The sequence below is a fragment of the Hydra vulgaris genome, chromosome 04, assembly GCF_038396675.1.
Source record: "Hydra vulgaris chromosome 04, alternate assembly HydraT2T_AEP".
In the NCBI taxonomy this organism is placed as follows: domain Eukaryota; kingdom Metazoa; phylum Cnidaria; class Hydrozoa; order Anthoathecata; family Hydridae; genus Hydra; species Hydra vulgaris.
In genome coordinates this window covers 49,841,840-49,857,338 of record NC_088923.1, presented here as the reverse complement: position 1 = coordinate 49,857,338, position 15,499 = coordinate 49,841,840, and the positions used below count along the sequence as shown (strand labels likewise).

At 28.5% G+C, this 15,499-nt stretch overlaps 2 protein-coding genes across 3 annotated transcripts in view; both read right to left on the bottom strand.

The window, feature by feature from the left end:
* Positions 1–268: 268 nt before the first annotated feature.
* On the bottom strand, positions 269–3,894 carry LOC136079487 (uncharacterized). The gene is made up of 6 exons (XM_065795226.1): positions 3,777–3,894; positions 801–824; positions 665–694; positions 518–553; positions 435–458; positions 269–345 (listed from the first exon to the last, which is right to left on the bottom strand). Exons 1-6 carry the CDS (start codon positions 3,892–3,894, stop codon positions 269–271), a joined length of 309 nt encoding a protein of 102 aa, XP_065651298.1.
* Positions 3,895–13,091: 9,197 nt separating this feature from the next.
* Positions 13,092–15,499, bottom strand: part of LOC100200861 (protein scribble homolog) — a 58,986-nt gene continuing 56,578 nt past the window's right edge. Inside the window, exons 33-36 of one of the 2 annotated variants that reach the window (XM_065796557.1) lie at positions 15,158–15,220; positions 14,167–14,379; positions 13,985–14,080; positions 13,092–13,877 (exon numbers count right to left, since the gene is read on the bottom strand). In XM_065796557.1, the coding sequence (XP_065652629.1) occupies positions 13,668–13,877; positions 13,985–14,080; positions 14,167–14,379; positions 15,158–15,220 (582 nt within the window). In that variant the 3' untranslated portion in view covers positions 13,092–13,667. Of the gene's footprint in view, positions 13,878–13,961; positions 14,081–14,166; positions 14,380–15,157; positions 15,221–15,499 lie in introns of both variants that reach the window. The other variant, XM_065796558.1, reaches the window with a different exon arrangement.

The following is a 15,499-nucleotide window of genomic DNA, read 5'->3' as shown; positions in this document are numbered from 1 at the left end:
ATATTAAAATAAATGTACGAAGTTACCTGTTGTGGCTGGTGCAACTGAAGTTATAACTAAATAAAAAAATATTAAATAAAAAAGCTATTTTATCTATCTTATCTATTTTATCCTGATGATTATGTTTAAATAAACAATATTTATTGATTCTTTTTAAAATAAATTAAAAAACATTACTATTTGCTGTAAAATAAAATAAAAGACATTAATACCACTTGCACCAACTGATGATGCTACCACACCTAAATGACAAAATTTATTAAAATATTTAAAACATATTCAATGCTTCAAAAGAAGTTTTTAAATCTACAAAATCTAAGTCCTTACTGAGTTCTACCTGTCTGTCTAAAAATAAAAATTGAGATAAAATTATAGACAATAAAATTGCTAATGCTACATTTGTACTCAAATAAAATCTAAATGATAAAACTTACTTAAGTCGCTGGCAGCTAGCCTGTCTAAAAAAAAAATTTTGTATTCTCATTAATCCTAATCTATAATCTATAAATAAACTTACTAATATAAACCATAAATAAACTTGAACTAATACAAACTATAAATAAACTACTATATACTATATAAACTAATATAAACTATAAATAAACTAATATAACTATGTTACTAATATAAACTATAAATAAACTACTATACACTATATACTTACTAAAAAGGCCTTCAGCTCCTTCTAACTGCTCTAAAAAAATGAAACAATACTTGCTTAAAATGATCTAAAAAGACTGAAGACAAAACTGAAACACTTTACTAAAAAAGAAACATTGTACTAAAACAAATTTTTTTACCAGTCATTTTAGTTTTAACTTCTTCTAAAAAAAAAAACAGAAAAATAAAAACAACGAACAACAAACAAATTTTAGTTTTTAAACAATGAACAACATCCATTCCACTTGAAACTAAAAATTTATCAGCTCTAATCGGCTGGAAGACCTTGCTTGAAAGACCGCGTGGAGTAAAGAAACGCTTTTAGAAAAGCCTAGAAAGTTCTTTATCAAAAAAGAAAGTGAAACGACACTAACACTATTGAATTACAGTATTCATATTTAGAAGATTAGATAAATTACAGCATTCATGTTTAGATTTTAAAATTAAAACTGTATTACGAGACATTTTATTTCTAACTTCTTCTAAAAAATGAAAACAGAATATTAATTAAAATAAAAATTAGAATATTAAAACCAACAACAAACAAACGATTATTTAAACTTTTGTTTTAAACAATGAACAACATCAACTCTTCTTGAGAATAAAAGTAGATCATCTCAAATTCGCAAGCTGACTTAACTTGAAAGACCGCATGGAAAATGTAACCGCGCATAACAAAGTCTAGAAACTTCTTAAAAACTAAGAAATAGTGTATTTTACAGAATACAGAACCGTAAATAACAATACGAACAATAGGCGAAACATTAGGCGTAACTATGCGCACTATTCATTACCGTATTAATATATAGATAATTTAAAAATCTAAAAACAACAAAACAATGCGCAATGCGCATGCCCACTTTGAAAAAAAATCAAAAAATGGCGGTTTTCCTCGAAAATAGATTAAGTCTAAATAAATGTACATTTTTGTGAACCAGCCATTTTCTAGGCATTATTAGAAAGTACATGTTATACATTTTATTATTATTTTTTGATAATCTATTTACTCCAGGGTTACTATAGTTCTGATTCCAAAATCACTCCACCCTATTGTGCACACGCTTGTGAATAGATTTCATTGATATGTTGTATGCCTCTAAAGAGTAATATTTCGCCTTTTTTGATTAATTCTACAGCAAGTTGCAACTGCTTTTCTTTTGTTGTTTTTTACGTTTTACGAATGTAAGTACGAGTCATTTTTGTTTTAAAATTTTTTAGATAGGTAGCACAGACTACCATATTTTTTTTACGTTTTATTTAATTAATAATTAATATTTCCAGAATTAGCAAACTTAATTTTGAAAAGAGTATCTTGATCATCATAAAACAGTCTTTTTTATTAATAAATTTTTACAAATTTCGGGGAATTTCGAAGTTGATTTTTTTGTAAATAACTTTTTTTTTTCTAGGATGAGAGTTTTATAGCTTGCTAAGGCAAAAATAACTTTCTAAAATAATTTTTATTCCTTTTGGTAGAGCACAAAATTTTCTACTATACGTTTCCTTGCATTTTTAAATATTTTTTTTTTTAGTATTCAATAAATGCAAAAGAAACAAAATTGCTAAACTGTTTACTGATTTTTTTTCGTGTACTCTTACCCCAGTTTACTCTATCAATGACATTTTTCCTTCATCAAAAATAACCGCTGATACATTGCAAGTTTTGTAATATCTACTAAGCTCCTCTTTTAACACGTTAACGCATACGACATAAGTATATTTGTTTGAAGCGATTTTTTTTTGCTATGTAAAGATATACAATCCGTATGTTAATAACAAGATATATATTTATTTATTATTTATTTCAAATTGCATAGCATATAAATGAATTTTACAATTTTTTCTTCATAATGTATCCGGAGTATTATTCTCTTGGTTTAAAAAAATGAAAAAATAAAAATGATAAGTGGGAAATGTACCAACAACGAATTACTTACGAAGGTATAAGTTTTCGATACCATCTTGAAGTATACGTAAATATTTCTGAACAAACGTTTTTTGATACAAGTATTAGCAGTATTGACTATAAAGCAGTATTGAGAATAAACGTTTGACTATAGAGAATAAAAGTTTTTTGATACAAGTGTTAACAGTATTGGTTTTATATAACATTCTGTCAGGGTTTCTGCCTGTGGTTTGAGATTATTGCCTGAGTTTTGAGGTTATTGCATGTGCTGGGTTAGATAGGATTTTCTTAAGTAATTTTATATTTGTTTTAACAATAAGCTCAACGATATTGTGACAGATATTGAATTGGTGTGAGTTTATGGCAATGATCTCAATAACTTTGAGTGAATGTTTGTGGAATAGTTGAAGCTCTTTTTTTGCTGCAATACTGCAAGACGAGAATATAGGGACGCTGTACAGAATGTGAGATTTAAGGCGTTTTTGTAAGTAGGGTTCTGACATAATAGTATTATAAACTGTTATCCATTGATCATCCCAGTTAAGATTTTTATTTATTAGGATTCCTATGTACTTGTAGCAATCAACTAATTCGAGTTTAGAGTTTAAAAGAATTAGAGAAGGAATTGCAACTTGATTAAGGTGACAACTCTCTATCGATAATGTTTTGCACTTTAAATGATTGAGTTTCATGCCATTAACAATAGCCCAGTTGGCAACGCTATCCACAATAGATTGAGGTAGGTTTTTTTACATCTTTGTCATAGATGATGTAAGTTAGTTATATCATCGGCGTATTTTTTTAGGTTTGTCTCAGGTGGTAAAAAATCATTCATATCATGTATGAATAATATAAATAAAATAGGTCTGAGAACTTGAATGACTCCAGCTTTAATACATTTCCACTCGGTTACATGCTCAATTGTTTTTATTCTTTGACGACGGTTGTGTAAGTAGCTAGCAATCCATAATGTAAGCCAGCTAAAATTTTTGAAGTTTGAAGAGTTATTTGTTGTGATCAACCATCTCAAAAGGTTTAGAGAAATCAAAAAAGATGGCGAATATTGACAATTTATTGACTTTTGCGTAGCTAAAGTCTTCCATTACTTGAATTGTAGCATCCATTGTGCTATGTCCAGGGAGGAATTGAAACTGTTTATTTGTGGTCCAGATATGCTTCGTATGATAAACAATAAATATACACAAGATACGGTTAAAAATTTTGCATAGAGCAGATGTGATAGCTATTGGCCGATAATCTTCCATAGAATGTGGGTTCGCTATTTTAGGTATAGGTGTTAAGTGAGTTGATTTCCATTGATCTGGCATATGATTGCATTCAATTAGTCGATTAAATAGAATACAGAGAGATGCAGATATTTCGAAATGGGATGATTTTAACAGAGTTGGAGATTATCAGGGCATGGTGATCCAGACTTTAGTTTGCTTAGTTGGGGTAAAATCTTATTGTAAGTAAAGATGTGATTTGCAGGTTGATCTGCATTTCCCCCCTGAAGCCCCCTTTCACAGGGGCATCCGCTGTGGAGCGACTGCTCCACAGCGGATGCCCCTGTGAAAGGGGCTTCAGGGATTTCTGAACGAAGTTTTGTATTGCGGGTATTTTGATCCTTACGTAGGTCGTACTCTAGTTCTCTTTCAGTAGAAGATAAATCAGGGCTTACCGTGTATTTTTTGAAGATTTCGTGATTAGTAAGCATACGGGCGTTGGATAGGGCGGATTTTTTTTTGTTGATGTCTGTAAGTTCGATTAGAATTGGCCGACTGTTTGAAGATTTTTTCGTGTTTCGACGTTTAGAGAAGACGGTATCCTCATCGATGATTCCAAGAATTTTAAGGACGCCAGAGACACATGATAGAGCTGAGGATGGAGGATTAGTATCACAAGCTGAGGTGGCTGGTTCAGAAACACCAAACATTAGTATATTTTTTTCACGTTTTGCTGCTTGTTTAAGCTCAACTAAGACTTGTCCTATTTTTGGAGATACGTTTGGTAATCTGTGGGACTGGAGTTGATTTTATATCTTTTTGAATTACTGATATTTTTTGATCAAGTTTTTTAATTTGGTTGGCTTGTAAATCAATTATTGACCTTTGTTCAGAGATAATGTTCTTAAGTTCCAATATCCAGATATCAAGGTTGGCAACGGTTGGGGCGGTTTTTTTTACATATGTCAATTTTGTTTACCATCTTATTAAAGTTAATTTTGGTAAATACTTTTTTTCATTTTTTATTTTTTTTTTTATTAAGTTTTTTAATTGGTAGTTTTCCTTTTTTTGAATTTTATATTGTACTGCTATAATCAATATTAGTCATTAGTAAAATGAATCATCAAATTTTTATTTATTTTATTTTTGTAAAGTTTTTTTAGGAATCTAATATTTTAGGTATTAATTAATCTCATGGGAATAAATGTTATCAGAAAAATACGGTCTGTTAAACACTAATTTATAGTTAAAGAGTTAGTTAATACAAAAGTTTATTACATTAACAATAAACCAAGAGTTCAAAGACTTAGATACCACTGTAAATAAATAAACAAGCAACAAAAATTATAGATAATACTACCTCTGAGGATTAAATTTTTTCAATTGGATCATTATAACTCGAAAACACAGTGACAAACAAATTTATTGCACCAATTTAACGGAGCTTTTTCAAACACGTCTAATCTGTGTAAATCTTTGTAAACGGAAATAATGAAATAAGTAGCAGGGGCGAGAAGAAGACTAATATGTCTGATCGCCAAGCCCCTTTATAAATTCTGTAAATATAAAGTTTAATCTAAAAATAAGCACTTTCGTTAACTATAAAAAACAACGTAAAATTGGTAAAGTAATAAATAAATTACTTATTATTAAAAAATAACAAAAAGCGCTATTTACTTAAACATTCTTCTAAAAGCACGGAAATATTTAATTTTTATTTATTGAAAAATCATGAATTAATTTTTTTTTTTTTTTTTTTTTTTTTTAAATATTAAACTTTAGAAAACCAAAGTCTAAGATCAAAAAATAAAAAGAATAACAACATATATTAAACAACAAAAATAATAAAAAATAAATTTGAAAAGTTACCAATTACATTTAACTTCTTTTTTAAAATTAATATAAGAGTATTTATAAATCAATCATAAGGGTATTTTGCAATTTCAGAAAGAGTTTTGAGATAAATCATTTTTTAGTAATAACTCTCTAAGTTTAGCCTTAAACTCATTTAACATTGTAAGAGTTTTAAGTTCAGTTGTGAGTATTTTATTCCATGCCTTTGGTCCTCTAATTGAAATCGAAAACTCAGTTGCCGCAAAATAATTTTTGGATTGTATTTAGGTGTTATTTGAATATCTAGTTTAGTATTTATTCTGATTTGTTTTGAATAAGGGATTAAAAGTTTTTGGAATAATAGTTTTATTAATTTTGAACATAAAAATTAAAAGATGGTAAATATTTATTTGGTAGATATTTAGTATATTTAACTTAGTAAATAAAGGTTGGCTGGGTGTATAGCGGCTTTCATTGGATATAATTCTGATTGCATGTTTTTGCATGTTAAAGAATTTTTATTATTTTTTTATAATTTTTAAAATTTTTATAATTTTTTTATTTGTACTACACTATGCAATATTGCATGCAATATTAGCGTAATTAAGATAGGAATGAATAAAAGAGAAATATAAGAGTTTGAACTTGAATTTAAACGAGGTTTTTCCCAATAAAGTAGGCCAATGTTCCTTGATATTTTACCTTCAATATATTTTATATGATCTCTCCATGTTACATTTTTGTCAAGGAGTACTCCTAGAAATTTTAATTATACTTCTATTTCAGATTAAGTTTTTAGAAACACATTACTCGGCTCTTTTATTTCTAATAAATTAATTAAAAATGCCTTTTTTTCATATTTACTAGAATTTTCTACTGATATGTGCTTAAAAGTTGTTGCGATCATCAACACACAGTGGGCCAAACAGTGGACATTGCTTAAAAATCAATGTTACCAAAATAAATTTAAGTTAGTTGTTATTGAAAGCCAAATAAATTTCCAATTCATCAGAAAAAAATTAAATTAAAAGCATAATTTGTTCAGGAAGTATACAAAGAGGTATACCACCCATGGTGTTTGCTTTCGCCCCTGTTTCCACCCCTCGTGCGTACAACTTCTGTTAATGATTTATTGTTTAGAAGCCCCTTATAAATAATAAAAACCAAAAAAATCTTGCACGCACGAGGGGTGAGAGTAGATATTTCAATTTTGCTAAGTGTTATTTAAAATGGCTTCTTAGCTGTTTTTTTTTAAAGTTTCTAACTTGGAATTAATAAAAGAAGTCTTTCTAAGTACTTTCCACATGTTAAATAATAAATTACACTAGCGTTATGCGCACAGCAGCCTACAGTTCTCATGCCGGTCTTACAAGTACAGTACCATCCTTCAATTCCAGTTTCATCATTTGTATTAGGCAAATATTGCACGAACACTTTATACTTTGTAGACCCAGAATGACGAGATCTGATAATAAGAGAAAGAACTTTTGATTTCCCTTGAACAATTTCACATGTTGCCAATTCATATTTTCCTTTATTGAAATGTTCAGAAATGTAGCTTAAACATTGCCTAAGTTGATGCTGTTTTATATTATAGCCCAAAGTGATGTTGTTTTTTATTATTTCTTCAGGAAATTTAGAAAAACCAAGTACAATTGTTGCTTCACAAACACAAGAGTTTGTTTACAAACAAACTCTATTTGTTTAGTTTTTCAGTTTTGACCAGCTTTTCCAAACTATTTTCTAAATGAAGGTTTACTTTAATGTTATTAATAATTTTTTGTTTATCATCCTGGTCTGAGTAAAGACGCTTAAAAAATCTATTAATAAGGGATGCTGCAATTCTATAGTCGGTGAAATGTATTCGAGGCAAACATTTATTGCGCACTTTATGTAAGGCTCTGAAAGATGTTTTTAGAAATGAATTTGTGACTTCGATAACCCAACGACACTTTGTAATCATTCTAGATTGATTAGCTTGTAATGTTGGCAATTGTTTTTGACCTTTTTCTGCACATGCATGCATTTTTGGCTCCAAATTATAAGTATTTTTTAAGTTATCAAGACAGTCTCGAAAACCTCTATCAAGTAATAAAATGTCACCAGGATGAAGCAATTTTCTAAGATTTTGGTCGCCTAGAAGTACATCATTCATGATTGAAGCATCACTTTTTGTTGCCTCGTAAAGTCCAAATACATTGACAATTTTTCCATTTGATATAAAAAATAAAAAAGGTTTAACCAAATGTGTTTTTTTTTTGCACGCTGATTGTTTTTCGTTGAAAATAGTTGTTGCTGCTCTTTTGACAATAACAATAAGTTCCGTCGATAACTAATATCAACTGAGATTCTTTAGCATTAAATATTTCTTTGGCCAATTTGCTGTTATTTGCAAACCATTCACTCCTTGTTAAATGATCTACACCTAAGTTATTAGGGATGAAATCTTTTACAAAAGCATCTCTTACTTGTTGCAAACATCGAGATACCTCAAAATGAGAGTCAATATCAAAATAATCAGCGACAGTGTATTGATCAAGACCAGTTTTTAACCAAAACAGAAAGATTGCTAGAACTTGAGATTTAGATCTACTACTGGTGTTTCTGAGTGAAATCAAATCTCCACTTAGTTCTTCAAATTGTTGTCTATTGAATCCAGTAGTTTGCTGGCAAATAGAATCAGGTATTTTTGAAATATCAGAAAACTTTGAAAATAAACTGCTATGCTGAGCGTAATATCGAAACATCTATAGTAAAGATTTAACTTCTGATGCATTTAGTTTCACATTCTTTTTAACAACAATCAGCTGATTTAAAGCTTCATTGTTTAATAATCCAACCTTGTTCAAATGCTCTCCGCAGCATCTTGATCCAGTAGGTATGAGAATTTTTTTATGGACATAAGCGTCAATAATGCCTTGCCCTGAAAAGAATTTGAAATTTTGTGAAGAGTTATTAATGTGACATACGAAATAATAGCGATGAAAAGCAGTTGTTCGAGGTATATCCACCAAAATTGATGTATTTTTTTCGCTCACCCTTCGCTTTTTTTTAGCTCAACTAATTCTTTTTTAAACTCAACTAGAAAATTTTTTGAAGACTTTAGTGATATTTGTTCATTTTGTTCAATAATCGGTGAGCAAGCTGATACTTGGTTTGTTTCAAGCGTTTCAGACAACTCAAGATTCGTTGTTTGAAAATCAAACGACTGAGTTTCTATAAATCTACTTAACGGTGAATTTATTTCCTCATTCTCCTTTCTCCGTGCTCTTTCAATACAGGCAGCACAGCAATGTGTTCCAAGCTCAATGGCATTTTTGTTTTTTTGTTGATTGTTTCTCGTATTTCATTTAGGACCTTAACTTCGTTTCTAAAAAAACTCTAGACATTCCACGCTTATTTCTTACTTTATCCAATCTTTTGAAACAAAATCCGCATCTATATTCTCTTGAAGTTATTTCACTCATTTTTAGTTTTATTTTGAAAAAAATTAAAGCTTATTTCAAACTATTATTCCAACTATAATGCGTACGATTAATTATAATTAATTATATTTAGAAGTTAATTAATTATTACGATTAATTAACCGCTAATTTTATAGGAAAAATTATAAAAGTCTCGCAATTTTCTAATCCTTAATTGACTATAATAACCTCTTAATGCTATTGAATTGTATTCCCAACGGAAGAGAATTCCCAACAGGCATATATAAGTTGTTCGCCTAAAATTAAAAAGTACCAAAATGAAAAGATTAACAGTTTGAAATAAGTTTTAATTTAAATAAAAAAAAACTAAAAATGAGTACTATAACTTTAAGAAAATATAGATGCGGATGTTGTTTCAAAAGATTGGATAAAGTAAAAAATAAGCGTGGAATATCTAGAGCTTATTTAGAAACGAAGTTGAGGTTCCTTAATGAAATACGAGAAAGAATCAACAAAAACAAAAATGCCATTGAGCTTGGAAGTGATTTAAGAAATTAATTTAAACATAAACCAAAAGGGGTGAAAACTTGATAGTTAGACGCCTAACCTCTTTGAATAATTTAAACTTGTTGCAAAAAATATGTAATAGGTATAAATGATAGATAAAAGTCATTTTTGGCATTATATAAGAAAAATTGACACTATATAAGCAGTGCTAATGTGATAATTGTATGCAGAAACAATCTTAGACTGTAGTTTATGGAAATGTGAATGTAAACATCATAGATTATAGCACAAAATTGTTTTTACATGTTATACCTAATGAAACAACTAAAATTTAGCAAAATTTTAGTGTATTTTAACTAATTTTTTATCAGAAAAAATAATTTATCTCAAAAAGTTCTAATTTAGCACATTAGTAAACCAATATATTTTAAAACTCCTATAACAATGAGGAATAAGATGCTTTTTAACTAAATTGTGCCAACTTTGCATATTTTTTTTTAATGTAAAAGAATAACCCTACCCCTTTAGTTAAACTTTTTGTAAAATATATTAAAAAATGTTAATGTAAATAGTTTTACATTATTTTCTACATATTTTCATAAGGGGAAGATGTGTTCAGTAAAAGTGTATGTCTAGAAATTAAAAAAAGGATTAAGTCCAATTTTGACCAACACCTCCAACCCCTCCTAGCCCTCTTTTCTATTGAACTTATTTTTTGACTAAATTTAATCTAGTTAGTACCACCATTAATTAAAAAAAATACTGCAGCATTGAAATCTGTTTTAAAATGAACAAATTGCAAGAGTTAAAATCAAAACTGAAGGCTTTGTTGTGTATATAGTAATAATATAATATTTTTACTTTTTACGTGAACTTGTTTATAGTTTGAATTATATTATTTTAAGTTTAAATCATTTTGTTTAAATAGTTATTAGACAATGAATTAACAAAAATATTTATATTTTTAGTTTAATAACAATGATGCTCACTTAATTTGAATTATATGAAATTTTCATTGCTGAGGAAAATAAACAATCAAAAACTATTTCTGCAAACATAATAGGTTGTATACTAGTAATTGCTAAGGCAATTGGCTCTGACAATTTGACATTTGCACAAAAAACAATAGTTCAGAATAGCTGGCAAAGATCTGCATCTGAAGAAAAACCAACTTAAAAAAATTGGCTATGCTGGCTTATAATTCAAGGCTGGTAAAGGAAACCTTGCTTGAAGAGTATGTTACAGAATAACTCTTTCAATAAGTTTCCAATAGAAACAATGTCAACTTAAACAGTTTGTGTTTGTGTTGTTGGAGGTGCATATTGTGGTCATGTGCACATGCTCAAAAAATCAGTGTTTGAATATTGAAAGAATTGAAAATGGTTTTGTAATCAATCATGACAATATAACTATGAATGAAATATTTAACCAACTTAAACATGAAGACGTTTCTTTACTTAAAAAAAAAACAATTATATCACAAGGGCTGGACAAACCATCAAATCAATTCCAATCTGTGATGTAAAGCAAATACAAGTAAATTGGTATCTTGTAATAGTGTTCATATTATTCTATATTTTTAATATGTGAACATACTTGATATTAAAAGTTATTACATTTAAAAATTACTGATATTTTTTATAGGTTCTTCATGTTTTACTAGGTATATTTGACCATTTCATGAAAATTGTTGCACATGTGAAAGCTGGTGTTTTTGATTGGTCTGAGTCCCCTTTCAGTGCTTCAAATGGCTTTCTGAAGCAAGCAGAGTCTTCATTACAAACAGAGATATTAAAAAAACAGGTATAAAATGGGTCTACCTTAATGAAATTGGAAAAAGAGGAACAACAACAACAGGTTATATAGCTAGAGAACTATTGCACAAAAAATTAAACAGGGATTTAATTATTGCACAACTATCTGCTTAGTATCATGCAACATTTCAAAAGTTCTAATCGGTGCTCTCAGTAATTCTTTGAGTATTTTCTTCAAAAAGAAAAATTGATTCGGATCAGTATAACTATATTTGTATATTTCTATTGTACAGACTTTTATTTATTCCTATTTAACGAGTTTTTACCTGTTACAAAAATAAATATACCTGGATCAGTATAACATCATCGTCACAAACTGATTGGTTATTCTTGGGCGCATATTTTGAATAATGAAGAAAGTGCTCTGGGAAATCTTTATAATTCAGAGTTAAAAAGTAATAACAAAATATTAAGATTGATACTGGACTAACATACTAGACTTTCAAGAAAATTTTTCACTTTCAAAAAACTGCTAAATTGTTAACTTAGCATACACCATTAACTGAATGTGGATATCGTCTAATCAAAATTTTTTGACAAGAGATACAAGTCAAAATCATTTTGCAAATTTTGGTATGAATGAGGACATTCTGATAAATATTCTCATAAACAAAATGTCTCTAAAAACATTTTATCTGAAGATGACACATATTTTAAAATGTTAATTCTTCTTTTGATAATTTCTTTTATTTTGGCCATTGATGCTCCTATGTTATCTTTGTATTCCAAAATATACATACATATTTATAAACATTTATACGTATCCTTGCTATAACCTATAAAAAAGCAAATTTTATAAAATTTCCAATATTTTGTTCTTTTAAATTATAACCTAAATATCCTGCAGCAAAATTATTTTTTAGTTTTTCCAAAATTTAAACATAAAAACCTTTCCAAAAAGTCTTTAATCAACCCCATAGTAGTTTCTGTTCAAAAGTTATGAACTAATGTCCGTGAAAACAGCTGTTTGGTCCATTGTGCAACAGTGACGGATCCAGGAATTTTTGGTGTGGTGGTGGTGGGAGGGGGAACGCTGCAATTTAGAAATACTGTATTTTTAAAACCTTGCATGGTTTGATGATGGACTAATGATCAAAGATGGTCAAAAATATAGAAATTTGCATCCACATTATTAGAACTGTCCTAATAATAAAAAAACTATGAGATTTATTTTTAAAATTTTTTCTATTTAATTTATTTTTTAAATTTTTTGCTTCATAAAGGGCCCTGTTAATATCTCACCCCCTCTCCTCTTGAGGGGAAATATGGATGGAGGTATTAAAGTCAGTCCGACACTGATATATATATATATATATATATATATATATATATATATATATATATATATATATATATATATATATATATATATATATATATATATATATATTAAATACAGCAGAGCCGTCTGTCCTACCCTTAGGCTTGGACGCTTATGACAATAGGCAGCAAATTTAAAATGTAAACGCGTTTGAACTTTCTAGAACTTTTCTAAAGTTTCTAGAACCTTTTCGAAGTTTCCTGAACTTTTTGAAGTTTAAGAAACTTTGGAAAAGTTCTAGAAACTTCGGAAAGGTTCTTGAAACTTCTAGAAACTTTGAAAAAGTTCTATCGCGCTTACATTTTATATTTGTCGCCTGTTGTCATAAGCGTCCTAGCATAAGGGTAGGACAGACGGCTCTGCTTTATTATAGAAATAAACAAATGAAAGACATATGCAACCATTTTGATAGATGTACTTACATATACAACTATTAACATATACAAGCATTTTCAGCCATTTATATTTTTAGAAACAATTATTACACAATAAACAAATATATTTACGATTAACTGTAACAACCATACACAAGCGCATCATCAAAAACAAAAAAGACCATATACAAGCATAATCAGAAAAACGTTTCACACCCGCTATTAGACATACAATTTACTATAAGATTAACCATGTTGTTCAAAATTCGCGCGCACTTCTTCATTTACAATGATAAAAGTAAATCTTCAAAGCATGTTTATAAAAAAAAGGAAGTAATATATATTATATAAACGCAGGGAAATTTTTGCTTTGAATACTACTTTCACTTTTGTTAAATAAGTAATTTTGTAAATAAGAAATTTTGTATAAAAAATAAAACAACTAATACTATTTTCATCGAAAGCGTCATCAGTATATTTTCGTCACGTAAAACGATAACAGTCATTTGACAAAACTATTACGTTTTGGAAACGGCTGCTATTCATTTAAAGTATTTCATTTGTATTTGAAGTCAAAGTTACGAAAAATAATCTATTTATATTATACAACACTTCCAACTATGTTACGTTCGTGTAATATATCACGATCAATCAAAGAATTTTCGAGGGAGGAAGTAGAAAGTTCTTTACTTTTAGTAATTACTTGCTTCGCCTTCCTAGCATCGGTATCTAAAGCATCAATTGTTTCTTGCCGTAATTTAGCTCGTTTTTCTGCATCGAGTGTACGTTGTTCACTACTTGAACGTTCTACCTAACAAATGAAACTCTTTTAAACCCAACGGATTATAAGTTTTTATTATTTCAATAAAAACAAAAACAGTATATCGCCTATTACTCATAATAAAAAAATCAACGAACTCTCGTCCACGCTAAAATTTCGGCTTCTTTGTAAGATTCGTCCACCTTAGGTTGGTCGTTGTGATGATGGTAAGTTATTCGTTCATATCCGCCATCCTGAATTATTAAAAAATACAAATGAACGAAGTAAAATGTAAAGATTTGTGAAAATGCTGGAAAAAATAAAAAAATAAAAAACTTACTGAAAGGTCACCGGAGGTAGCTGAAGACTGGGAGTCAGGAGAAAAACGAGACTCGCATAGGGACGGATTGAAAAATATGTTTTCTTCGATAAGTACCGATGCAGCTTGTTCATCATAACCGTCACAAACAACTGTTGTTAAAATATCCCCTGCTGTCCTTAAAGCTCTTACAGCATCAACGTGAGTCGCACCCAGAAGACTTACCCCATTAACCTACATCAAGACGTAAATGAATTTTGTTGCAACAAAACATCGCAAAAAAATAAGCATTTAATGACAAATTATTTAATAGGTTATTTAAAAAAATGTAAAATTTGGAAATATTTACACGAACGGTTAGAAAATGCGCTTACCTAAAAACTCGGCCTTTTTTTTACCCGTAATAATTTTATTAAAACTTTTAATTTTAATAGTTTAAAGAACTACTTGAAACAATATTTTTTAATGTTAATTACCTCAAAATTATTTTTAATTTTTACGATTCTATAGTACTATAAATTGATATTTATAGTACTATAAAATAGTACTATAAATATAAGTACTATTCTATTGTACTGGATTAGAGTACAAGGTATTAGTACTATTAGTAATTAGTACTATTCTATAGTACTGGATTATAGTGCAAGGATTTTTTACATCTACATCACCTTTTACTTTTACATCACCTCAAAAAACTTTATCTTTTTCAAGTGTCTTAAACTACTAGGAATTTAAAATGATTATTCAGCTCCAGAATTTTATTTTATTATAATATAACTATTAAACTTTCAGCTATTACTCTTATTTCAAATCACTTAAACGAACCTTTTCATTATTTTTTAATCAAGTAAACATACTATCCAAAAAAAATAATTTCTATAGTAAAACACTTAATACTTTATCAAATTTATATTATTATAGATTTAAAAACTTTAAAAGTGTACAAATGTAAAAAAGGTAACTATATTCTTTAAAATAACCTCTAAAATCGAAAGTTAATCTACAAACAAACCTCCAAAATTCTCATCCCAACTTTTAATCTCCCATCTCGTGAAGCCGCTCCTGATGAATTAACCTAAACAATGTTTGTGTAGATTTTTTTCAAAAATAACTTCATAAAAGTCCCTTAATACAATTTAAATATATAAAAACTATACAATATATTATCTTACAAACAAAATTAAAAAAAATATGAATAACAACAATTTATTAAAAAGAATATAATTATATTCATAGTTTGATACTTGCTGAAGCAATCTTACCTTAAATTCTTCAAGTCATTCAATCATTAATTTAAATCATTCCTCTTATTTATTATGCTGATTCCAATTATAACTCTCTCCCCTCCCCACCC